At 40.8% G+C, this 27,852-nt stretch overlaps 1 protein-coding gene across 7 annotated transcripts in view; it reads right to left on the reverse strand.

The window, feature by feature from the left end:
* The window catches only part of EML6 (EMAP like 6), a 356,906-nt gene that overhangs the window by 31,353 nt on the left and 297,701 nt on the right, over positions 1-27,852 (reverse strand). For all 7 annotated transcript variants that reach the window (XM_036873387.1, XM_036873381.1, XM_036873382.1 and 4 more), the window contains 2 exons: positions 17,727-17,928; positions 17,502-17,628 (listed from right to left, as the gene is read on the reverse strand). In XM_036873387.1, coding sequence (XP_036729282.1) covers positions 17,502-17,628; positions 17,727-17,928 — 329 coding nt within the window. The remainder of the gene's footprint in view (positions 1-17,501; positions 17,629-17,726; positions 17,929-27,852) is intronic.

Raw genomic sequence — 27,852 nt, forward strand, 5'->3', positions numbered from 1 at the left:
ACAGGCTTGAGCTTGGAGAGGGCGGGAGTTCAGCTATTCGAGTAAGAGAGGGTGGAGGAGAGGCCTGGGAGCTCAAGTGTGTGACGTGGTGTTAAGTCACGAGGCAGCCCTATTGCTCCCCAGTGCTGGGGGTGCAAGCTGCTGGAGACCCACCCCACTCCCGTGAGTGGAGTCACCACCCCAGGCCCCATGCTCTCTGTGGGCATGGAAGGACTGTGACAGGTCAATCCCGGCTGCAACCCCACTGACCAGCAGCTCGGCTGCTGAAGAGAAAGCTTAGATACACTTGAAGACATGTGAGTGTTACCCTGACACAGGCTCTCAGCCCACAAAGGGCCCCAAGGGTAGCCAGCGCCCAGGTATTCACCTCCCCGCCCATCATCCCTCCCTGGGGTGCTGGGCTGGCAGAGCAAGGGGTGGAGCAGAGTACACGATGACCTGAGATGCACAAAAGAGGGTTCAATGCCAGGGCTCTTAGGGCAGCTTCTGAAATGACTGAGGAGGTCAAGGAAGTCAGTCACGACCCAAGACGAGCGCAACGTGAGAGCCAACTAGGGAGGAAGGCTCAGAAAGCCTGTGAGAAACAAAGTCGTTCCAAGCAGCTTCTATAAAGAGAGGTGCGGGTGTGGAGGAACTCAGCTACATTTCGCCAAGAAATGCAAGTTTGGAATTGTTTTTAGCGTAGTTAGTCAGACGATGTTCAAAGTGTCCTTGGAGGAAACGTAGCTTTCTTCAGATTCCAAAATGTGCTATGAAAATGCTCTAAGAGTTTTCAAAATGTCTTGGGAAACCCAGCTATCCTTGATCCTGGTTCCAGGTGGGAACCAGCGGGTGATGTGAGAACTGTTTTAGAACTGTCCTCCAACAAGATCTATCACCCACATGGATGGGCTGCAGGGACTCAGTGAAACCCCTGACATGCATGCCAAATTGTGTTTGTACATGTACATTTTGCTGGGGAAAGGAGGCATGTTTTAATTATATTTTCAAAGATGTCTGTAGGGAGAGACAGACAGACAGACAGACAGACAGAGAGGGGGATTGGGATCAATTAAGAACCACTGCTCCAGGAAGAGTCCAGGTTTAGGAAAAGTCTCCAAAGCCATGGGAGCTCTCTATTATCAAAACAAAAGGAACTGGATTCTGTTAAATGTATTCCCATGTTTTCTAGAACCATCTGTAGAGCTGCTCAGTGAAGAAGTGAAGTTGAAAGAAGGGTGTCAGGCAGGGGAACTATGCGCTACCCTAAGAGAACCCTTCTGTCTTGAAAATGCTCTTGACTGAAGCCTATAACACAGCCCTTTTTAACAAAATAGAGGTATAGTCCCAGACTTGGCCATTTTAGGTGAACATCAAATTATTTGGGTGAAAAATTGAGGGCATAAAGGATGGCGTAGAGGAAGTACAAGTAAAGGTGAAGACTACTGAAGAGGCCAGTGCAATAATCCAAGAGAGGGACGATGTATATCTGGACTAAAGCAGTGGTTGTGGAGAAGGAAACAAGTGAATATTTAAGGAAATATTGGTGAAGTATACTGCAAAGACTTTATAATTGATTAGCTCTAGGGGATGAAGGCGGAAGAGCAATTCAAGTGGAACACCAGTTTTCTGCTTGGGCCTCTAGGTGGATGGTGGCACCACTGACTGAGACAGGAGAAGATTTTTGAGGGAAGATGATGAGTTCCATTTTGGCATGTCAAACTTTGGACATCTGTGGGTTGGCTATACTAGCTGGAGGTTAAACTGAGAGGTGGGACTCAGACATATGACTTTGGGAATCATCAGCCAATAGGTGGAATATATGAATCAGGGAGAGAGTGTAAGGTGAAAAAAGAGAATGGCCAAAGGTGAAATCCTAAGGACCAACAGCATGTGAGGGGCTGGAAGAGGAAGCAGAGATGGGGCCCTGAGAAGGAATGGTTGGAGAGGTTGGAGGAGGGCCAGAAGAGATTGTTTCCAAAAGGTAAGTGACAGAAGAATATCTAAAACCGCACTGTCCAATATGGTAGCACTGGCCACATGCGGCTCTTGAGCACTTGAACTGTGGCTTGTCCACATTAAGATGTGTTATAACTGCAAAATACACACCAGGTTTCGAAGACCTAGTAAAAATAATTTAAAAAGAATATAAAATATGAATTATTTTTATATCGATTACACATCAAAAAGACATTTTTATATTTTGGGTTAAATAAAATACATTATTAAAATTAGTTTCACCATCTCTTTTAATTTTTGCAATCTGGCTACTAGAAAAATCATATACATGGCTTGCATTACATTTCTATTGAACAATGCTACTCTAGAAGAAACAAGTTTGTCCTTTAAACAAGACAAAGAGGAGAATGGATTGGATTTGGGAATTAGAGAGTCACCATGACAGATGGAATGGCTGGAGAGTGATGGAGAGACATGGTAAGGTCTTGGTGAGAAGGAGAAAAGGGAGGGAACGTGAGGGTGGGAATATGTGTATAAGTGTAAAAGCTCAGCCAAAGGTCTTGTTTTTCTCCTGAAGAGAGTTAGGTGGGGATGGGAAAGACTGGAATGTGTTTCTTGGCTGAGGACATGGATCCAGTTTTGGGCAAGTGGCAGAGGAGACATAGGAAAGAGGAGAGATGATGAGGGAGCTCAGATGGATGGGAGGCTGGGGTCCAAGCACCAGGTTGAAGGAGGGACCAGCCTTGAAGAGGAGGAGGGACTCACTTCCTCTGGGAGGAGAAGGAAGGAGGTGAATAGTTTTTGTGGGGTGGAGAATAGAAAGGACTCTGGTAAGGGTAATCGGTACCAATGTGATTTTCTAGTCAAAAGAGTGGAGGCATGGGGTTGTAGGAGAAATATAGGAATGGAGAGTGGAGAGGACTGGAAGAGTGGCATTTAAGGAGGCAAAAAGTGAGGCCAGGAGGGAGCTGATTAAAAAAATGGAGGTGTCTAGACACTGGCTGTCTTGATGAGGATGAAGATTAGGTGTTCTGGGAACGAGAAATCTAGAGGAGAGAAGGGTAAGTCATGGAGAGAGGAGCTACGGGTGATGACGTAAGCCACAGCACAGCAGGACTGGGGTCGGCCAGTTGACCACTAGCCAAACAGAGACAGGAAGTTGATAAACAACAGGAACTGGGAGGGGGAGAAGATGGCAGAGCATGATGTGAACTTCAAAGGAGTGGGTGGGGCTGGTTAGAGAGCATGCCGATATGCGTCACACACACCTGCAAGAAAGCCGGATCCTCCACACCTTACACCCAGTGACATCGTTTCAAGGGGCACAAATCGTGCACCCTAACAACTGCTTCTGCAAATACCTTCTCAGTTATCACATCAGGACCACACAGTGGTAAAAAGCAGGAGGGTAAACGACCCTAGTATCACCCATTCCTCCAAACGGAGGTCTGAGAGATGTTCAGAGACTTGATTAAAATAATAGGACCCAACTCTGCCAGTGTCTTCTGAGAGAGAGAGAGAAACTCCCTCTTGGTAGAAAAGCGCTTACCCATTTGTGATATGTTCTTTAGCTCCATGTGCGAGTGGGTTTGAGTCAACTGATTCCACTGTAGGAGTATGATTTCCTAGGTGTGTTAATCTATTAAAAAGTCATTTTTTAGCACTTCATAGCACCTCTGCATTTTTATGCCCTGGAACATTCTTTGTAATAAAAAATGAGCAAATTATTTTCTAATGAATGGCAGGCTAAGTTCCTAAAATTATCAGTTACATAGAAGTCATTACTTTGCTTCAAACAACACAGAAAATCAAGGGGTGTGAAAAGGGAAAATCATTTATGAAGGTAGCATTAAATTCCCTTAAAAAAATCACTAACCATTCAGCTTTCAGAAGAGTTACATGGCAAACAACAGGCCTTTGAAATGATTAATTTCAGCATATCGGGGTTTAATAGATATTGTAACTTCAGTTCCTTCCACCTCGTTAGAGAACAAGAAACTTGCCACCTTCCACCTGCTCAGGGCAGCTCTGAGTGTAGAACTCTCACAGAATTAAGGGATTCAGTGAAGAAGAATAATTTAGCCTGGAGAGAAATGTTCTGGAGTAGCAGAGCATTGCCCTGTTTGCCCTCCACATGCGCAATCACCCTCCCAGAATGAGATTTGAGCTTAGCTCACATGCAACATATATGCAACTGCAGGGCTCTGTACCAAATCTTAGGCTCTTTACGGTCCCTCCACCGTGGGATGGAGTGGTTTTAACAGATCTCAGTACGGTAAATTCAGCAGCACCTGCTAGCATGACTGTCAGTTCTTAGAAACTCTTACACTACAAGCTCACAAAGCGTCTACTGATCAATGATGACAAAGGGCTTCTGTCAGGCCAGGGAAGCTGAGGAAAGTGCCAGGAGAGCTGGGCTGTTTATTCGTTGATGTCACCATGGATGGGAGCATTGTCCCGCTTCATCATGCTCATCAAGCCTCAGGCAAACTTGAAATGTGGATTTACTGATTAAAATAAGGCATTTTTCAAAAATTGGGGGCAGGTTCTCTCAGCAGACTTCTGTCCTCACACATAGCACGAAAGGTAAAAAGAGAAACTGGGATTACCTATAGATGGTGGTTTGTTTCAATTCAGGGAACTCTATCTAAACCTTTCCCATATTTTTACACTTTGCCACTTGGGAGCATGTTCTTTGTTTCATTGTAAATCTGCTGACTAAGAAGATTTGTCTATAAAAAGAACTTTTCAGTTCTTTTTGCCTCGGGTTATTTAAATAGATTTAAACCAAATAAACATTTAATTCCTAATGGACGGAGGGTATGAAGATAAAAAATCATTTAACCAAGAGCAGTTCCATGGCAAGATGGGACATCATTCAATTCTACATGGGTCACACCTTTCACCACAAAAGTAAGACCACCCATCGGTGCTAACAAAACGAAGGTAAAAGTGGTTTGCTGACAAAAAACAGATTTGTAGACCACTTTGAGGACAGATTAATTTACTTAAATATGCAGAGAAGCAGGCTAAGTAAATGCGTCCATGCATCTACTCACTGAAGAAATATTTGTTCACTATGTACAAGGCACTGTGTGAGGCACATGGTGGTGACCATGATAGACACAGGACTGACCCTTGATAAACTGAGAGTCGCATAGACAAAGTTTATAATTCAGTGGAACTTTAACTAGCTTGATACCATGGACCCATATATTAAGGAACTAAGGATTAAAGGCAGCTATTAATTTGGGGCTGAAACGAAAAACATAAAACTAAAGCAAACCAATCCCCCTAAACATGTTGTACAGTTTTCTTCATAGGATTTTCTTTTTGTTTAAGTTCACAAATCTGTACAAATTGATTTGGAAAGGATATGAGATAATAGAAGTAGATAAGCTTTAGAGCCTTCCCCATTCAGCCATAAGCATGGTTTAAGAAAAAGTTTGGAAAACCCTAGTGCTAGACCACTCTGTTTTGAGGTCATTTGGTGCTGGGACCTGTCAATTCAGAGAAGAGGGGGCCACCATTTATAGAAGGCTCAGAATCTGCTTCTAATCTTTGTTTGTAAAAGCTTCTTGATTTCCTAAGGAACATATGGCCTAGATTGAGAGTAAATATGTACCAGAGGGACTGAAAGATTAATGTAAGAGTATTCACAGATTCCTTCTTTATAATCCCCTGCTAAGAATAGTTCTGGCACTGCCACCTCAGTGTTTCCTCATACTGGCTAGCTGAAATGGATGAAGGGTGAGGTTGCCTTGTGGGGGAAGGCAGTCTGTGGAGTGGAAAACATTCTTTTCCCGTCCCCTCACCATGGAGGATTGGGAGAAGGATTCCACTCAGGACACAACCCCCTCCCCACCTTCAATACATGCCTGGGGGTGCTCAAACCACACTCCCCAGAGTGAGGCACTAGAGGGAGGGGGAGGACAAAGATCACCCTTCAGGATCCTGATTTGCCTGCAAATCCACAAGTAGGGGTTACTGAAAGATAATGAGATGCTGACAGCCAAATGGGTGAATATTGCAAGGGGCCCCTGGTGCCTGGGGATGAGTCCCTGTCCATGGGAACTGTTGGAGGCACTGCTCATTCAACCACATGAAAGGAAACTTGTAGCATATATGACTGAGCAGGGAAGTTGCCTGATCCCCTAGATCCCTCCTAAACACTCACTGTCATATTCTCCCTGCCAAAGGAGACAATGACCCTCAATGCCACAGAGATGTAGCTTAGGAGTAAGGGTCTCTCCACTTAAGGCTGCTGTTTGAAATTGCCTAAAGGCAGAATCCTTTAACCTGAGAGCTGGAAGGGGCCAGGAGTGTCCATTATTTAGAGACAGAAATTTCCAAACTGCATTATGAATATAAAGACAAGATGCTGACAAGACCTTAGACTTTGATATCTAATCCATGGGTGTCAGTTGGAAATCAACTGGAAATCAACCTAAATCTTGTTGTTAAGGAGTTTATTCATTCATTCAACAAATATTTACGGAGTGCTGGCACTGTTATCAAATTTGGAGATAAAGTAGTATATCAGAAGTTTTGCTTTCACAGAGATGACATCCTAGTTTGAGGAGAGGGGTTAAGAAGAATCTCCTAATCTGGTAAACAACAAAGGCCTGTGATTGTTCAACTCTTAAGGCAATCCTCAGACCTCCATCCAACAGGACTAGGATTAAAAAAGAAGTGGCATTAATCCCACTTCTGACACCAATCCCACATCCCACTTCTTGTTTTTTTTTTTATTTTTATTTTTGGCTGCCACCCATGGCATGCAGAACTTCCCTGATCCCTGGTTTAGGGATCAAACCACAACCCGTGCAGTGGAAGCTCAGAGTCTTAACCACCAGACCACCAAGGAAGTCCACCAATCCCACTTCTGATTGCCTGAAGCCCTTGCCAGAATGCAGTCAGCCACTTTCCAGGTAAACACTGGATATCTACTAAGGTTTTAAGGGGTAAGAGAAAATCCAAGGGCAGCTAAATTTTGCTTTGACTCTCACTGAGCCAACTCTTTTTGTAAAAGTCAGAGATGCGAGAACAAAAAAACAAGGGAAATGGAAAGATGTGAAAGGTTTCAAATGTTGGGGAGGTAATGGTAGTAATAATAAAGTTGATATAAAACTGTCATTAACTAACTTTTACTTTAAAAAATGGCCAAGATGGAGACTGATTTCAAATTAAAAATTTTAAATGTGAGGATTTCTACTTTAAAATATGTGTACTATCCCACTGAAGAAAAGCCCAGAATTAGATGGCTTCGCTGGTAAATTCTACCAAACATGTAAAGAAGAATTAACACCAATCCTTCTCAAACTTTTCCAAAAAAACGAAGAGGAGGGAACACTCCCAAACTCATTTTATGAGACCAGCATTATCCTGATACCAAAAACAGAAAAGAACACTACTAGAAAAGAAAAGTATAGGCCAATATCTCTGATGAATACAGATGTAAAAATTCTCAATCACATACTAGCAAACCGAATTCAGCAGCACATTAAAAGAATCATTCACCATGATCAAGGGGGATTTATCCTGGGGATGCAAGGATGGTTCAACATATGCAAATCAATCAGTGTGATACATCATATTAACAGAATGAAAGAAAAGAAATATATGATAATCTCAATAGACGTGGAAAAAGCATTTTACAAAATTCAACATCCATTCATGATAAAAACTATTAACAAATTAGGAATAGAAGGAACATATCTCAACAAAATAAAGGCCACATAAGACAGGCCCATAGCTAATATCATACTTAATGGTGAAAGGTTAAAAGCTTTTCCTCTAATATCAGGAACAAGACAAGGGTGCCACACTATTCAACATAGTACTGGAAGTCCTAGCTAGAGTAATCAGGTAAGAAAAAGAAATAAAAGTATCAGAATTGGAAAGGAAGAAATAAAATTGTCTCTATATTCAGATGACATGATTTTACATACAGAAAATCCTAAAGACAACCATAAACCTGTTAAATCTAATCAATGATTTCAGTAAAGTTACATGATACAAATTAACACAGAAAAATCAGTAGTGTTTCTATATACTAACAACAAACTTTCAGAAGAAGGAATAAAGAGATCAACCACATTTACAAGAGCATCAAAAACAAAATACTCAGGAATAAATTTAATTATGGAGGTGAAAGATCTCTACTCTGAAAACTACAAGACACTGATAAAAGAAATTGAGGAAGAGGCAAATAAATGGAAAGGTATCTCATGTTCATGCATTAGAAGAGTATTGTTAAATTGTCAATACTACAAAAGCCATCTATAGATTAAATGCAACCCCTATCAAGGTTCCAATGGTGGGACTTCCCATGTGGCGCACTGGTTAAGAATCTGCCTGCGAATGCAGGGGACATGGGTTTGAGCCCTGGTCCAGGAAGATCCCACATGCTGCAGAGTAACTAAGCCCCTGTGCCACAACTACTGAGCCTGCACTCTAGAGTCCATGAGCCACAACTACTGAGCACATGTGCCACAGCTACTGAAGCCTGCATGCCTAGAGCCTGTGCTCCACAACAAGAGAAGCCACCGCAATGAGAAGTCCATGCACCGCAACAAAGAGAAGCCCCTGTTCGCTGCAACTAGAGAAAGCCTGCACGCAGCAATGAAGCCCCAACACAGCCAACAATAAATAAATAAATAAATAAATAAATAAAAATTTATATTAAAAAAAAAAGATTCCAATGGCATTTTTTACAGAAGTAGAACACTCCTAAAATTTATCCAGAACCACAAAAGACCCTGAATACTCAAAGAAATCCTAAGAAAGAAGAACAAAGCAGGAGGCATCACACTTCCTGACTTCAAGCTATACTATAAAGCTATAGTCATCAAAACAGTATGGTATCAACATAAAAGCAGACAAATAGACCAATGGAACAGAATCAAGAGACCAGATATAAACCCAAGCATATACAGTAAACTAACATTTGACAAGGGAGCCAAGAATACTCAATGGAGAAAAGACAGTGTCTTCAATAAATGGTTCTGGGATAATTGGATAGTCACATGTAAAAGAATGAAACCAGACCCATAGCTTACACCACTCACAAAAATTAACTCCAAATGGATTAAAGACATTTAAATGTAAGACCTGAAACCACGAAACTCTTAGAAGAAAATATAGGAACAAAGCTCTTTGATATGAGTCTTGGTAATGATTTTTTGGATACAACACCTAAAGGGCAAGAAACAAAATAAAAAATAAGACTAAACTAAACTAAAAAGCTTCTGCACAGTAAAGGAAATCATCAACAAAGTGAAGAGACAATCTATGGAATGGGAAAAAATTTGCAAACCATATATTGACAAAGGGTTAATATCCAAAATATATTTAAAAACTCATACAACTCAATAACAAAAAACCAAATAACCCCATTAAAAAATGGGCAAAGGACCTGAATAGACATTTCTCCAAAGAAAATACATGAAAGGCCAACAGGTACATGAAAATATGCTCAACATCACTAGTCATTAGGGAAATACAAATTAAAACCATAATGAGATATCACTTCATGCCTGTTAGAATGGCCATCATCAAAAAGACAAGAGATAACAAATGCTGGCATGGATGTGAAGAAAAGGGATCCCTTGTGCACTGTTGGTGGGAATGTAAATTGGTGCAACCACTATGGAAAAAAGTACGGAGGAGCCTCAAAAAATTAAAAATAGAACTACCATATGATCCAGCAATTACACTTCTGGATTGTATCCAAAGGAAATGAAAAACACTAACTCGAAAATATATCTGTACCCCTATATGCACAGTAGCATTACTTACAAGAGTCAAGACATAGAAACAACCTAAGTGCCCATCAATGAATGAAATGGACAAAGAAGTTGTGGTATACACACATACACACAATTACTAGAGTTACCCATAATTTATAAGTAAACTACATCAAACCAGTGCTAAGACAATACAATTTAAGTGTTAAAAGCTAACTTTTCTAATTCAGATTTTTTTTTTTTAAGGGAGAGATGACCTTGTCAGTCTGAGATAAACAGTAGAGGCTAGCAGGAAGCCCAAAGCCTTTCTGAGGGAAGAAAAAAATATGCTTTAGCTTGGTATTTTGATTTGTGATTTGTGACTGTAAGTTACGCAGCTTCTAAGGTGAGAAAACAGGGGTGGAGGGTTTGAACCTCTCATTCTTTTCGTAAAAGGTGGAAAATGCTATAACACGCAAGACGATGTTATAAAGATGGTGTAGAAATAGAAGGGGTTAAGTCCCACATTCTTTTATTCATCCCTGGACAGATAGCCAGAAGCTGCAAGCCTCAGCACTTGTTAATAAAGGACCCTGGAAAAATACAGACTGCTGACTGAGGTGCACTGAGAAAACAATCCCTCAGCTAACTATTACATCCACTTAGAAAAATAAAAATTAGTGAATACTTTAATGCCAATTTCCATAAAAATAGTTTAATTTGTATTTATTTTGTATCTTTTATCATAAAGTTGGAGTTTTGTCTGAATACAGGTTCCAACTGAATAAATTAAATAAAAATCTCCATTATTACTGTTCCCCATGCAGATGGTTAATCTAAGCAGTTAGGTGAGGAGGAGGTGGGGACATGGCCCCACCAGGTGCAACTAGGAAGACTAATGGCTGGTCAGCATATTTGGATTTTTTTTAATTAATGTTTTTTTTTTTAAATTATTTTTTAATTTTTATTTATTTTAGTTTTGGCTGTGTTGGGTCTTCGTTGTTGCATGGGCTTTCTCTAGTTGTGGTGAGTGGAGGCTACTCTTCATTGCGGTGCGCGGGCTTCTCATTGCAATGGCTTCTCTTGTTGTGGAGCACGGGCTCTAGGCACGCAGGCTTCAGTAGTTGTGACACGCAGGCTCTAGAGCACAGGCTCAGTAGTTGTGGCACATAGGCTTAGTTGCTCTGTGGCATGTGGGATCTTCCCGGACCAGGGCTCGAACCTGTGTCCTCTGCATTAGCAGGTGGATTCCTAACCACTGTGCCACCAGGGAAGCCGCATATTTGGATTTTAATAAAAGACCATATCCCACATTTGGAGATATTATTAGATCCTATCTAGAAATTAAGAAAATGCTTTTGTGATTCATTTCTGTGGTCATCACCCAGTTACCACAGGAGGCAAAACTGGGGTTGCATGGTATTTTGATCCACACAAGAAAATGGATATTGGTACCAAACATTTCCATAGTTTTAAGTTTCTAACTTCTGTTTTTTTGTCTTAATGTGAAAATAAAAATCTCTGGAGATGGGCCAAAGATGTTTAAACACTATTTTTAAAGATACTGTGGAACCTCCTAGAGTAATGGAAATAAAAACAAAAATAAACAAATGGGACTTAATTAAACTTAAAAGCTTTTGCACAGCAAAGGAAACCATAAACAAGACGAAAAGACAACCCTCAGAATGGGAGAAAATATTTGCAAATGAAACAACAGACAAAGGATTAATCTCCAAAATACACAAACAGCTCATGCAGCTCAACATCAAAAAACAAAAAACCCAGTTAAAAAATGGGTGGAAGACCTAAATAGACATTTCACCAAGGAAGACATACAGATGGCCAAGAGGCACATGAAAAGATGCTCAACATCACTAATTATTAGAGAAATGCAAATCAAAACTACAATGAGGTATCACCTCACACCACTCAGAATGGCCATTATCAAAAAAGCTAGAAACAATAAATGCTGGAAAGGGTGTGGAGAAAAGGGAAACCTTCTGCACTGCTGGTGGGAATGTAAATTGATACAACCACTATGGAAAACAGTATGTGGATTCCTTAAAAAACTACAAATAGAACTACCATATGACCCAGCAATCCCACTACTGGGCATATACCCTGAGAAAACCATAATTCAAAAAGAGACATGTACCACAATGTTCATTGCAGCACTATTTACAATAGCCAGGACATGGAACCAACCTAAATGTCCGTTGACAGATGAATGGATAAAGAAGATGTGGCACATATATACAATGGAATATTACTCAGCCATAAAAAAGAAATGAAATTGAGTTATTTGTAGTGAGGTGGCTGGACCTAGAGTCTGTCATACAGAGTGAAGTAAGTCAGAAAGAGAAAAACAAATACCACACACTAACGCATATATATGGAATCTAAAAGAAAAAAAATGGTACTGATGAATCTAGTTTCAGGGCAGGAATAAAGAGGTAGACATAGAGAATGGACTTGAGGACTTGGGGTGGGAGGGGGAAGCTGGGGCAAAGTGAGAGTAGCAACAACATATATACACTACCAAGTGTAAAATAGTTGGCTGGTGGGAAGCAGCAGCATAGCGCAAGGAGATTGGCTTGGTGCTTTGCGCGATGACCTAGAGGGGTGGGATAGGGAGGATGGGAGGGAGGCTCAAGAGGGAGGGCATATGGGGACATGTGTATGCATATGGCTGATTTGCTTTGGTGTGCAACAGAAACTAAAACAGTATTGTGAAGCAATTATGCTCCAATAAAGATCCATTAAAATAAATAAATAAATAAAATAAAATAATGCAAAAATGATACTGTGGAATATAAAAATATAATGTGACTATAAAATATTGATTTTATAAAAAGCTGTAATTCTCATCTTTTATGAGTCGATTCTTGAGGCACTCCTAGACAGTGGTGTAAAAACTATGGCTCATCAAAACTGTCCCACTTAAATTAGGTAAAGTTTTAAGTGTCTCTAATAATTCTTGATATTGATTTGGCTGTATTTACTGCCATCTTTGATTGTATATATACAGTTATAATATTAGGTAATAAACACCTTTACACATTCAAAGGCATTTATAAAGGATAGTAATTACTGTTCAATATTAAAATGGCCTGAAGTTCTCTCCTGTGATAATAACACCAGTTTCCATTAGGAAAAAAATTAAAGGAGAATGAGCCGATATTTTCCATGCGCCCCTCCAAAATCTACCCTCCACCCTTCTCTCCTGTTCTGTGCCCTCCATGGCTGGGCTGTTGTGGACTGTATCAATGGACTGTCTTGCCCTTCAGGTTCTGACTGGATTCAGCTAAAGAGAGGCACCAGTAGAAGATTAGTGAGTGAGAGGAGAATGCAATTGAGGCATCTATTCCTTCAGTACCTCCTTGCTGGGACTCACGCTAGTTACCTTCAACCCTCCCCCTTGGGTCTCAGCTCCTGTAAGGTGGCCTGCTCCCACAGCTACCTTCTCCATGTCTGGCAAGAGCTTCCTGCCCTTGCCCCTTCTGTCCCTGGGATGGTAATGACTTACTATCCCCAAGGTGCTACCCCATCCCTATTGTTTCTTTTCTTTTCTTTTTTTTTAAAATTTATTTTATTATTTTATTTTTTGGCTGTGTTGGGTCTTCGTTGCTGCATGTGGGCTTTCTCTAGATGTGGTGAGCGGGGGCTACTCTTCGTTGCGGTGCGAGGGCTTCTCATTGCAGTGGCTTCTCTTGTTGCAGAGCATGGGCTCTAGGCGCACAGGCTTCAGTAGCTGTGGCACATGGGCTCAGTAGTTGTGGCTCACGGGCTCTAGAGCGCAGGCTCAGTAGTTGTGGCGCATGGGCTTAGTTGCTCCGCGGTATGTGGGATCTTTCCGGACCAGGGCTCGAACCCGTGTCCCCTGCATTGGCAGGCAGATTCTTAACAACTGTGCCACCAGGGAAGCCCCCCTATTGTTTCTTTTAATCCTGCCCACACCTTTGCTAACAGTCCCTTCCTTAAGCTCTCCCCAAATTACTTCCTTTTCAGAGTATCTTTCTTTCTTGCTGGGGTCACAACTGACACAGAGAGTTTAGGCCAAGTGTGAAAGACTTAGGTTATTCCTTTCACTGTCTACCACTTTTATGAAATTCTATCTAAGATATTAGGTGTCTTATTATTTATATATTCTTTGAAGCCAACTCTAGGGAGCCTGAGCCAAGAATCAAAACCAGAAAAGAAAGATTTCTGAAGTTTTAGACAAGAGTATCCAATGTAGTCTTTAGAAATATAATACATAACATGGTGCAAAGACAGGAAAAAAGCTCCTATTCAAACAAAGCAAAAAAAAAAGTTACATTTAAAATATCCATATAACCTTATGACTTTTTGAGAGTACTGTTTTCTATTTCAGGTCTACAATAATTAAAGCGATCTCTAGTAGTTATGGGGAACAAACTAATGTGCACTCAACAGAGACCAGCTTCCCTGCTTGGGACAGGAAAACCAAAGATGAGCGTGCATTCTGAGCACTAGACGAGGTTCTGGAAGCATGGATTCCTGACGTTGGAAAAGACTTCCTGACCTTCCCCAGCCACATGCCACAGATGGCTGCTGAGCGCCAGGATGACCCAACAGCTCACGCAAGGCTAGGGGCTAGCTGGACACGTGTGGCTGGGTCAAGGAAGCAGGGCAGTCCGGCGTGCTAAAGCAAAGCTGAAGTGGGTCACCAGGATGCTCGGTAAGCACCTGGAAGGGACTACATATTGGTAGGCGTAGCCTAGTATTCTTCTGAGAGCAATTACACATTTCTCTCAGCTTTCCCACCTCTTGAAAGACTGAAACTAAAGATCGTATGGCTTCTGAAGAATAAGAACTCACTATGTGTTAGAATTATACAAAAAAGCATAATCAAAAGCCTTCCAGCTACTTAAAAATCAAATGAGTCTACTTAGAAACAATCTATGACTATCATAAATTTTAGGAAGTAGGAATTCAGTTGCTTAAAAACTGACTGATACATAATGTGCAGCTGCCTTCAAGGCACTGTTCTCAATTTGACAGACGCCACACTCATCTCACAGGTTCTAAGGCGGAAAGGGATTTAAACCAGAAGTAGGACTGCCTGAAACATTGGTAGGAGGCAAAATAAGTCCCTGCACTGAGTGGGTGTTCCAAGCTCGTATCTCTTGTGGTCCTCAAGTATTTGTCTCCCGTTAGTCTTATTGGTGCATGCCTCGGCACAGGTACATAGAACAGGCACCCAGGTATCTGAATGTAGACACAGAAGGGAACAATGAAGGGAAGCTCAAGGACAGTCCCTGGTCAGTAGGGCTTGAAGTAGTCAAAGGGAGCAGTGTCAAGGTTGACAGTCCTGAATATTCCCAGGGAGAACGTGGGTGCTGCCTGGCCCCCTGCACCTGACGTCTGAGATGCTGAGCATTTGCCTCTCTCTCATGCCTGGCATGCTGGAGTCTGTGAAGCCCATTTTGCACTCCAGGTGGAGGACTCGGGTAAGCTGTCTGCCTGACTTATTGTTTGGAGTCCCCCCTACCCCAAGGGCTTGGTCCTGCCCCACATTCCCTCTCTCATCCTGCTTTCTCACAAATTCTCTGAATGCCTGCCTTGCCTGGCACCCCTTTCTTTTGCAGCTTGGAAGCTGCCTACAGTCCTGTCTCTGAGGTTCAAGCTTCCCTAAAATTACTGACAAGGATTGGAGGAGACTACTTGTTCTCAGTTCTGATTAGGAACTGACTCATGCCCATGGAGGCTGCTAATTCAGACACCACGGACTGCCCCTTCTCCCCTCGCCCATTCCTGGTGTGGTCCTGCTTAGCTCCCAGCATGCTGTGCAGCTGGCATCCTGCTCTATGGTTACAGCCCCCTCTGGGAACTGATGCTGTCAAGGCTTCTTAAAGTTATCGAAGACATTGCTATGTATAGAAAAGGCTTGACTATTCCTTTGGACCCTGTATTTATATCTTAAAATTGTATTCTTCACTGCATGTTTTCTTCACTACACCCTGGTGTGAATTATTTTTTTAAATGCCAGTAAAGTGGTGAAATGCCTACCCCTGTATCTCATAACACTATGAAGCATTTTTTTCTTTCATATTAAAAAAAAGTCAATCCTGTGTATGCTAATCTACGACGATCTTGTGTGGTGAAGAAAATGAGGGAGCTTCAAAATTCTGGATTTTAAGACTGAAAATTCTTAGGGTCCTCTCTATCTTCACCTTTCTTACCTCTTCCTAAATTGGGCAGGTATGAAGTTTTTACAGACCTGCCCAAAGAGACACCAAGACCAAGAGAGGCTCAGGTGAACCTTACTTTAGGTTAGAAACTAGCTGTAGTGTTTGGATTTAGGAATGTGATTAGATTTCTATATCTTAGTGGCCAGTCTGAATCTCAGCATGATGAATCACTGAGTTGCAGCAGTCAGCCAGAAGCAACCTTGGAATAATAGCCAAGTCAACTCATTTCATAATGTTATGTGAAATTGGCAAGGCTGGGTATTTTTTTTTTTTAAAGAATGTGTAATTTAGACCAAATGTTTATTTTAGAGTGGATTATTTAAGTGGGAAGCTTATTCATGTACTTATGTGCATATGATTTTTTAAAAATTTTCCTTCTTTATTCTTAGAGTTAGTTCCTTTAAAAATATTTCCTCTTTGTGGCCACTAAAAAACCATGTCACAAGCAAAATAAACTATAATTTACAGACTATTGCAGAAAAATCTCTTTTTTTTTTTTTTTTTTCATTAAAAGAGAACTCTGAACCCTCATAGTAACATTTAACAAAGATGCTAGGGAAGAATTAGGGTGTTTTTTTTTTTTTTTGCACCAATTCAATCTTCTTGCCTGTAGCACACCCACCATTTATCAGGCTTATTTTAACATCTGGCACTAAACTGAAGCAGGAGGGGAAATGACATTTTATTTCTTTGTATTTAAATTTCCACCTAATAGTAAAAGGTGATAGATTAGATTTAGTAAATACTTATTAGGCAGAAAGCCATGCTGAATGCAAAAAACAACTTGAACCACATTAATTATACATCATGGGACCAGGGTACATGTAAACACTGAACCCATGTCAGTGGAAAGAGCCCACAGAGAATTCTTAAATATCTTTGAGATCCATGAAATTCTCTTTAGATGTTAGAGTTTTTATTCAATATTTATCCTCCTTAGTATGAATATGGTAAATCAAGTAATTGTAGTAATTATGAGTTTCTGTTTGTTTTTTAGAAATGCTAAAGTGTTTTATCAATACTTACAGTAGCACATCAGAAAGCACACCAAAATAATACCAGAAACCCTCTTTCTACACAGAGGATCCACAGCAACAAAATCAAATTGGTTAGGCCTGGAATGGTCAAACACGCCTGAACAAATTTGGGCAGATGAAGACACAGTAAGAGAAGGCACACCAAGTGATACAGTGTAGTGCTCAGACTCTGGGCAGAATGGAAGATTATTTTTCACAATCCACAGATATTCCTCCTAGACCTTAGAAGCCTGCCTTGCCCCCACCTCCCGAGTCAGCATGCTCCCCCATCAGCCGTCACATTCAGGACAGGTTTGGGCTGCCCTGACATCCTCTCTAGGCAAAGGGAAGCCTGGCTTAACCAAATCTCATGTCTAAGCAAGTCATTTTCCATAAACAACTTCTGCAAAGTGTAACCCACCCTTTTCTCACATTAAAGGCTGTGGGCAGTTTCCCTCAGCTTAAGCCTGTGTGTAGGTTAAGACTCTGCATATACATAAATAAAGACTAGCTTAAGTAGCAACTTTGAGGGCAAAGAAAATGCACTCTGGTTTCAACGAGTTTCTTGTCAAGTGTAATAAATGCAAGCAAACCTGGCAACACCATACCTTTCTTCCACTGAAACTTCTTTCATCTGCTGGTGTGGTTTGGTGCCTTCCATTTCCCTGATGCTCACAGCATAGATCTTGGTGGTGTAATCGATGGCCTTTTCTCTAGCAACGTCACTGTCATAGCCTCAAACAGAAAGACACGGGAAGGGAGCAGAGTTGGCTTGCGGTGGTGCAGGAGGGGGTGTGGAGGAAGGCGCGGTCGGCACAAGGCGCTGGGCTCACCTCCGTCCTCCTCTGCGTCAGTGTCCGACTCCTCACTGTCCACCAGCTTGCTCTCCTGGGTCCCCACAAACTCCCTCGTCCAGATCATCAGGGCCGTGTCGGCACCGCCCACCGTGAGCAGCACAGAGTCGTTGTGCAGCCATCTCACGTTTGTGACGTGGGCACTGTGCCCCACGTACTTCTTGAATCTCGCGTGCTGGCCCTGCAAAGCCGGAAAGTGGCGATGACCCCACTGGGAGTCTCATTGTTCCTGTTTCTGGACTCTTTCATCCCTATTACTCTCTAGAGTGGTTTCCACTGGATACAAAGGAAACGATTCATGTGAGTAGTAATTTCCCTATATTTTTCTGGAGTGTAAGCTCCACGAGGGCAGGGATTAGCTCTCTTTCTTCCCTAAAGCATTTCCTGCCTCGTAGGTCCTCAACAGATAGTCTGTGAGGGAATGAATAAAATGTAAGCTACAGAACCTATTTCTGGAAGGAGTCTAAGAAAGTATAAAAAGCTTGCTTCTGCTCCTCTCAAGTATCAAATGTGCATTCTCCATAGGTCTCTAGTGCAAACTCCTGATGGCGAGTCTGGTTGAAATTTGAGATCAGAAGTGTCTCCCTAGTCATCCCCCACAGTGGGTTTGGTACCACAGCCCAGGCTGTGACAGAAGAGCAAGGGCCTTCTTATGATCCTGGGGCAGCAAGTAAGATTTAAAATGAACTCAACAGTTTCTGCCACAGACACTGGAAACAATTCCTAACACTAGATACGCTCAAGTAATTGATGTTAAAACAAAGTAAGCTCAAAGGAAAAGGAAAAAACAAACAACATCAACCCCCCTCAAAATAAAGGACATGAACTGAAAAATCCAATTAATAAACAAGTTGACGTGGCACCTTAAAAAAACAAAAAACAAACACGAAAAAACAAAGTAAGCTCCTTTTTAAACAAACGTAACCAAATAAACGGAACCCAATTTATCAGTCACTACTGAAAGCTCTTCAGACTGGCACCCAGGCCACAGCACTCCAGTGGGGAAGGGTGAGGGTGAGGTGAGAGCAGCTGCTCACCCCGGTGCAGTCCTGACAAGTGGTGAGAAGCCCATGCTGGCACCAGAGACCAGCTTCCATTTTTGACACACGAACAACAGCCTGGCAAAAACAGCTCCAGCAGGAGCCACTGAGAGAGGCAGAGTTTTTCCATCCTCTCAGTGACTCCCAGGGAATACCTTAGGCAACGTGGGAAGCTGCATGCACTTTCTGAGGTCACGCGAGGGCCACTGGTGTCTCAGATGAAAACTTTATTCAATCATTGACAAGAGGCTTCCAGATGGTTTTGGACGGGCATGCTGGGAAACCTGAAACCAGCCCAGAGGCATGGCAGGAGAGTGTGTGACTTTGAAAACTCTTGGTCAAGATCTCTGTGTGTTTGGCTGACCCCTAGCTGACAGCAGAGTGGAAGTGCCCACCCCTCGGCAGAGTACTAAGTCTAGAAAGATTAGGGAAGCAAGCAGGCAGGCAGCATTTCTAGGAAGCCCTTCAGAGCCACTATTTGCTAGAGAATAGGCAGAGCAAAGTAAGGATTTCCAAGGGAAACAACTGTGTGACCACGTGAGATCCAGAAGGCATGGAAACAAAGAGGACAGTCGGAGTGGCTACAGCCATGTGTCCTGCTGGTCTTCCTCCTGGAAGTGGGAACCGACCCATTTTATCAACTACAAATGTAAGCTGGTCTCTTGAGAAGAGGAGAAAGTGAAAGAGCTTGAGAAATGCCTCTCTATACTCCTACATCAAGATAGGATAGAAGAAACCAAAAAGAAAGATACGAAGGAAAAAAATATTCTAAAGTGATCAGAATTAGGTAGCAGGGCAAAAGAAAGTGCCAAACAGGAGAAAGAGAAAGAGGAAAAAGTTCTAAGTCACTGAAGCTGTTTAACAAAGCTGAGATTCTTTTAGCAGAGATGATTCAAGATTCTCAGAATAGGAAACAAGATCACTGCTCCACAGCACAATAATGGGAATTCACAGTTACTAGAAGGTTCCAGGAAGCTAGCTGCTCCCCCAGGAGCAGGGTGTTTGGTGGTTCCCTGAGGGCCTAGGGACGGAGTCTCCTGGAGACCTGGCACAGCAGGTCAGATGAGCTGTCTTTCTGGGTCATCATGCCAAACTATGCATTTTTGTAACACCCATCAGGACTCACTACCACAACCTTCCTCTTCCATTGGGTCATGAAAGAATAGAGAATCTAGAATATGTCTCCAGAATGCTGGTTGTTAACTGCTTTTAGGTGAGAAATTCCTGAGAATCTGATGAAAGCTATGTACCCTTGTCCCACATTCACAACATTTTACATATAGTTTCTCTGTAAAATTATACGTACAAGGTTCTTCTTTGAAGAACCATTCTCTAGAGCCTTTGACATTCTGAGAAGGAAACTTAACAACTTGAGGGTGGATTTTAAAAATGTTTGGGAATGTAAATTGATACTGCCACTATGGAGAACAGTATGGAGGTTCCTGAAAAAAACTAAAAATAGAACTACCATACGACCCAGCAACCCCACTACTGGGCATATACCCAGAGAAAACCATAATTCAAAAAGAGTCATGTACCACAATGTTCATTGCATCTCTATTTACAATAGCCAGGACATGGAAGCAACCTAGGTGTCCATCGACAGATGAATGGATAAAGAAGATGTGGCACATGTATAGAATGGAATATTACTCAGCCATAAAAAGAAACGAAACTGAATTATACGTAGTGAGGTGGATGGACCTAGAGTCTGTCATACAGAGTGAAGTAAGTCAGAAAGAGAGAAATAAATACCGTATGCTAACACATATATATGGAATCTAAAAAAAAAAGAAAAAATGGTTCTGAAGAACCTAGGGGCAGGATAGGAATAAAGACACAGATGTAGAGAACGGACTTGAGGACATGGGGAGTGGGAAGGGTGGGCTGGGACTAAGTGAGAGAGTGGCATGGACATATATACACTACCAAATGTAAAATAAATAGCTGGTGGGAAGCAGCCGCATAGCACAGGGAGATCAGCTCGGTGCTTGGTGACCACCTAGAGGGGTGGGATAGGGAGGGTGGGAGATGCAAGAGGGAGGAGATATGGGGATATATGTATAGCTGATTCACTTTGTTATAAAGCAGAAACTAACACACCACTGTAAAGTAATTATACTCCAATAAAGATGTTTAAAAAAATAAATAAAATAAAAAATGTAAACGACATGGTGGTATCTTAACCTCTCTGATAGAGTGAAGGGGAACAGCACTGGAAAGGAAGGGAGGCTATGGAAAGCAATTGGCTAGCTATACACATGGAGTTAAAGGACAGCATCAGGTTTTCTGGGATGTGGTTTAAGGTACTGGACAAATGGGTGGGCTCTGACAAAGGAGAGTCTATCTTATGGAGGCTGGAAACAATGTGATTATCAGGGGACTAATACCCACATTGAGATTTTAAACTGTAAAACTGCATATATAAGGACTTATGTTTGTCATGGATTGAAAAATGCCTAGAAGAGAGATCTAGTAACTCATATGAAAGGAGAACAAGGAAAAGGGTTAAGAAGAAGACATGACATTAGACTCTAACAAATGGAACTTGAATTTTGGACAAAGAGCTACGTGATGATAATACAGTCTCATAGGCATCACCAAGACTTGAAGACATGGTATTCAGTGCTAGAACACTGCAATGGGATGCTGTCTTAGTCTGGTAGGGCTGCCATAAAAAAAATCCACATGTTGGGTGACTTAAACAACAGATATTTATTTCTCATGGTTCTGCAGGCTGGGAAGTTTAAGATCAAGGTGCCAGCCAATTTGGCTTCTGGTGTGGGCTCTCCCGCTGGCTTGTGGACCCCTTATATTGAGCACATAGAAAGTTCCTATCTAGCCTTTCCTCATTGTGAGTGTGCATGGGGAGAGGGAGTGAGCTCACTGGTGTCTCTTCTTATAAGGACACTAATCCTATTGGATCAGGGCCCCACACTTACGACCTCATTTTACCTTAATTATTTCTGTAAATGCCCTCTCTACATATCCAGTCACATTGGATGTTAGGGCTTCAACATATGAACTTTGGCAGGGATGCAAACATTCAGTCCATAACAGAGGGTGAAGTGTGGCCAACACACACAGAGCATTGGAGGAGTGACTATGCTAGAAATGTTCATCGGCCTGGGTCCATGAATTTGGGAGGGAAAGAGTGCCAGGAAAATCAGATGGAAAAAAAGGAGAGAAATGATACTATCAAAGTGGTTTATATGGTTTAGTGATTTTCAAATGCTTTTAAATTATGAAACTTTTTCTTCAATCAAATCTTACACAGTAGAACTCAAGAATAAAAAGAGAAACAACCCAATGTAAAATAGTGGACAAAAGATTTGTACAAACACTTCACAAATGACCAATAAGCAAACGAAAAAGTGCTTAGCATGATTAGTCATCAGGGAAACGTAAGTTACAAACACAATAAGATCACACTATCTACTCCTCAGGACAGCTAAATTTTACAAGTCTGACAACACTGAATTATCAACTGGAAATCTCTTGCATTTTTGGTGAAAACGTAAAATGATACAATCATTTTGGAAAAAGATCTGGCAGTTTCTTAAAAAGCTAAACACACATTTTTCCCAATAACCCAGAAATTCCACTCCTATATATTTATTTAAAAGAAAGAAAATATATGTCCACAGAGATTTGTCCAAAAATGTTCATAGCAGCTTCATTATAACCAAACATGGGAAAAGCCTGTATCTACCAACAGCTGTGTGGATAAACAAACTTTGCTATATCCACACAATGGAATTCCACTCAGCTAAAAAAGGAAAGGATTATTGTTACACACAACATGAAGAAATCTCAGAAACATTATCTGAGTGAAAGAAGCCAGAAACAATAGTTCCTAATTCATCATTCCATTTATATGAAGTTCTGAAACAGGGAAAACTAATCTATGGTTAAAAAAAAAACCTCGGAATGGTTTTTTTCATCTGAGGGTGGAGTGGGGGTGGGGATTGACCCAGAAGTTAGCATGAGGAAACTTCCTGGGGTGATGATAATATTCTATATCTTGAGAGGTGTTTGGATTATATAGGTGTATGTGTTTGTCAAGGCTCATCAAAAGGAACCTTAAAATTGGTGCATCTCAACTATACATAAATTTTACTTAAAAAATACTAAAAAAATATTGAACCCTAGGTAATGACATGCAAGTTGAAACAATTAGGGGTAAGTATCCTGATGTCAACAATTTACTATGAATCACAGAATCTAAGGGGTGGGTTTCTGGGAGTTCACTGTATCATTCTTTCATCTTACCTGTATGCTTGAAAATTTTCATAACAAAATCTTGGAAAAAATCTTACACAGAAGCTCAATGTATAAAATACAAAAACACAGAGTGACTCTGGTTGGAGCAGGAGTGGGGCCCCAGAGCCCCTACCTTGTTTTCTGGGGTTGTTCCTGAGGAGCCTTCCTGGAACTCTGGGAGGTGGAAGAACACAGCTTGAAATTACTGCGATAGATAGACAGCCCTCCTGCTCAGGCTGGGGATGTGGATGATGAACTCCCAAGACCAACACTAAATCTAGCTCAGGAGCAAGATGCAATAGTACCATGGAGATTTCAGGTATCTAAACACCTGCCCAAACCTTAGTCCACTAAAACCAGGGTATCATTAACTTCTTGACTTGTCCTGCTAGCAGTCTCAATTCAAAAAACATAGAAGTAGTGAGGAAAATTGATACACAGAACTGAGTTCTTATCAAATAGGAAGGGCTGATAGGTGACAGTAAAGTGATGAGTCATTGGGAGAAGGCTACCAGATGGCTTTGGGATTAGGGATGGACAATGAAGGGAACACTGGACATAATCAGAAGTGTATATTAGAAAAGGCTACCCAAAATGATAATCTGATGAGATTCTAACAAATGAAGAAGGAAAGAGGAAGGCATCTAAAGAAACCAAAGTGGCTGAAGAGGTAGTTGGAGCAAATAACCAGGGATGAACACAAAAGTCTTCTACAGACAACTTTAGTACCATTTCAAGAAAGCAAAAGTCAAAAACTAAGACAACTGAAAAGGATTTTAAAGATGTAAACCCACGCACATATGGTCACCTTATCTATGATAAGGGAGGCAAGAATATACAATGGAGAAAAGACAGCCTCTTCAATAAAGTGGTGCTGGGAAAACTGGACAGCTACATGCGAAAGAATGAAATTAGAACACTTCCTAACACCATACACAAAAATAAACTCAAAATGGATTAAAGACCTAAACGTAAGGCCAGATACTATACAACTCTTAGAGGAAAACATAGGCAGAACATTCTATGACATAAATCACAGCAAGATCCTTTTTGACCCACCTCCTAGAGAAATGGAAATAAAAACAAAAATAAACAAATGGGACCTAATGAAACTTAAAAGCTTTTGCACAGCAGAGGAGACCATAAACAAAATGAAAAGACAACCCTCAGAATGGGAGAAAATATTTGCAAATGAAGCAACTAACAAGGTTTAATCTCCAAAATATATAAGCAGCTCATGCAGCTCAATATCAAAAAAACAATCAACCCAATCCAAAAATGGGCAGAAGATCTAAATAGACATTTCTCCAAAGAAGATATACAGACTGCCAACAAACACATGAAAGGACACTCAACATCACTAATCATTAGAGAAATGCAAATCAAAACTAACAATGAGGTATCACTTCACACCGGTCAGAATGGCCATCATCAAAAAATCTATGAACAATACATGCTGGAGAGGGTGTGGAGAAAGGGAACCCTCTTGCACTGTTGGTGAGAATGTAAATTGATACAGCCACTATGGAGAACAGTATGGAGGTTCCTTAAAAAACTAAAAATAGAACTACCATATGATCCAGCAATCCCACTGCTGGGCATATATCCTGAGAAAACCATAATTCAAAAAGAGACATGTACCACAATGTTCATTGCAGCACTATTTACAATAGCCAGGACATGGAAGCAACCTAAGTGTCCATCGACAGATGAATGGATAAAGAAGATGTGGCACATATATACAATGAAATATTACTCAGCCATAAAAAGAAACAAAATTGAGTTATTTGTAGTGAGGTGGATGGACCTAGAGTCTATCATACAGAGTGAAGTAGGCGAGAAAGAGAAAAACAAATACCGTACGCTAACACATATATATGGAATCTAAAAAAAAAAGAAAAAAAATGGTTCTGATGAATTTAGGGGCAGGACAGGAATAAAGACGCAGACATAGAGAATGGACTTGAGGACACGGGGAGCGGGAAAGGTAAGCTGGGACAAAGTGAGAGAGTAGCACTGACATATATACACTACCAAATGTAAAATAGATAGCTAGTGGGAAGCAGCTGCATAGCACAGGGAGATCAGCTCCGTGCTTTGTGACCACCTAGAGGGGTGGGATAGGGAGGGTGGGGGGGAGACGCAAGAGGGAGGGGATATGGGGATATATGTATACGTATAGCTGATTCACTTTGTTATACAGCAGAAACTAACACAACATTGTAAAGCAATTATACTCCAATAAAGATGTGAAAAAAAAATTTTTTTAATATAAAGTGAACTATTGGAAATACAAAAAAAAAAAAAAAGGATGTATTTAGGGCTAGAAGAAAAAGAGAGAAAAGTTAGGAACACTTCTTACATCAGATGGTTTAATATGAACAGAAAGCAGATTTAATGATCTCCTCTATTAAAGGGAACGCTCTTCAAACCAGAAAGGGCCAAAGAGAGCTCCTGCCCTTGAGTACAGACACGTTTAAATGTGACCATAGAAATAAGGTCAGTAATAGCTGAGAGTTTAGAAACCAGGAGAGGTGGCATCCAAAAAGAAAGGTTCCTGTATCCAAAAGGGAAAACAAGTAGACTCTGGCAAATACTGATTCATGAGTTGATGCAATCCCTGGAAAATTCTAGGGTGAATTATTACACACACGGTTGATAAGCACTTGGAAAAGGAAGTAATGATGATTAGGTAGCAACAGGAGTTCACTGTGAACTAACTGCTTATTTTTTATTGGTTGGTTTATTAGGAGAGATTAGGGATACCAGCGACACAATTTGGCTTTCAGCAAGACATCTGCTAAGCTTTAATGATGTCTTGTTGGATTAGAGACAGAAATGTGATCTCCATGAGGGCATGGTCAGACAGATTTAAATGTCTGTTACTGATACGTGTGCATTAATGAATAGAATGCCAAAATGAAAGGGGGCTCTTGGTGGTGGTGGTGTTTAGTTGTTCTGTCTTTTTTCTTTCCATGATTTGGAACTCACACTTGTGAAATCAGAGGATGCTGGAAGGGAAAGTAAATACTTTGAAAAGGTATTTCAAAGATGTTGACAGGTTGGAACGAGGGAAAATAAATAAGATACATCTTATTTGGTACAAATACAAAGTTCTGTACTCAGATTTTAGAAAATCAATTGTATAAGTCCAAGATAGGGGATAACCTTAACATTTGGGGGGATAATGTCTATGATTCAGTTGTGTGGTGTGGCAGCCAAAAGAGTTGATGCCATCTTAAGTTTGTTTTAATACAAAAATAAAATCAAAACAAGAAGATGAGTCCTACTGTACCCTGAGCTGGTCAGAGTGCATCTGAATCACCAAATTTGGTTTTACTTTTTTTAATTTTTATTTTATATTGGAGTATAGTTGATTAACAATGTTGTGCTACTTTCAGGTGTACAGCTACTATGGAGAACAGTATGGAGGTTCCCTGGGCATATATCCAGAGAAAAACATGGTTTGAAAGGATACACGCACCCCAATGTTCATTGCAGTGCTATTTACAATAGCCAGGACATGGAAGCAACCTAAATGTCCACTGACAGATGAATGGGTAAAGAAGATGTGGTACATGTATACAATGGAATATCATTCAGCCATTAAGAAGAATGAAATAATGCCATTTGCAGCAACCTGGCTGGACCTGAATTTGGTTTTAGATGAGACAGTTTAAAATGGAATTGAAATGGGTAAGGGAGATTAAGAGTCACAAACTTCCAGTTACAAAATAAATGAGTCAGGGGGATGAAACGTACAGAGTGGGGAATATAGTCAATAATAATGTAATATCTGAACAAACACAGTGTTTTAGGTCAATTATACTTCAAAACAAACAAACAAACAAATAAACTCATGGAAAAAGAGATCACAATTTGTAGTTACCAGAGGTGAGGGGTGTGTGTGTGGGGATTGGATGAAGGCAGTCAATAGGTACAAACTTCCAGTTATAAGATAAATAAGTACTAGGGATATAATGTTACAACATGATGACTATAGCGAACTCTGCTGTATGATATAATGAAAGTTGTTAAGAAAGTAAATCCTAAGAGTTCTCATCACAAGGAAAAAAAAATTTTTTTCTTTTTCTGTTGTTTTGTATCTGTATTAGATGATAGATGTTCACTAAACTTATCGTGATAATCATTTCATGAGGTGTATATGACAAATCATTATGCTGTACACCTTAAACTTACACAGTGTTATACGTCAGTTATATCTCAATAAAACTGAAAGAAGAAGAAACAAAAAAAATTTGTTAATGGACTTGATAAAATGGATTATGCTTAGAGGGAGGAGGGAGCTAGACACCATGTCACTCGGGAAGTGGCTGAAGGAATTGGAGATGTTTAGGCTGGAGAAAAGGCTGTCAGAAGACTGGACTCATTCAACAATGATTCAGAAGGCAGAACTTCGGCTAAAGGAAAAAATTCAGCTCAATATAGAGCAAAGCATTTTAACAGTGGAGCGATTTACAAATGAATTGGGCTGCTTTGTGTGGTAGTAAGTTCTTCATCTCTAGAAGTATGCTAGTAAAGACACCAGTCCAAGATGTACAGAAGATTCTCACTTTGCAGTTTGTGAGATGCTGGATTTGATGTCCACTGACGGCCTTTCAAGGAGGAATTCTACTCCACGAGACTCTGACTCCCACTAGTATACATAATGTCATGAAGCTTTCTACACAGCGTAAATAACCATGACACTGTAGATTACACTATTGACTGCTTATTCCTTCAATATTTAAAAATCCACTTGGATACAATATATAGATTTGGGGTTATTAATGAGACTGAGC

Source organism: Balaenoptera musculus, chromosome 13, assembly GCF_009873245.2.
Source record: "Balaenoptera musculus isolate JJ_BM4_2016_0621 chromosome 13, mBalMus1.pri.v3, whole genome shotgun sequence".
In the NCBI taxonomy this organism is placed as follows: Eukaryota; Metazoa; Chordata; class Mammalia; order Artiodactyla; family Balaenopteridae; genus Balaenoptera; species Balaenoptera musculus.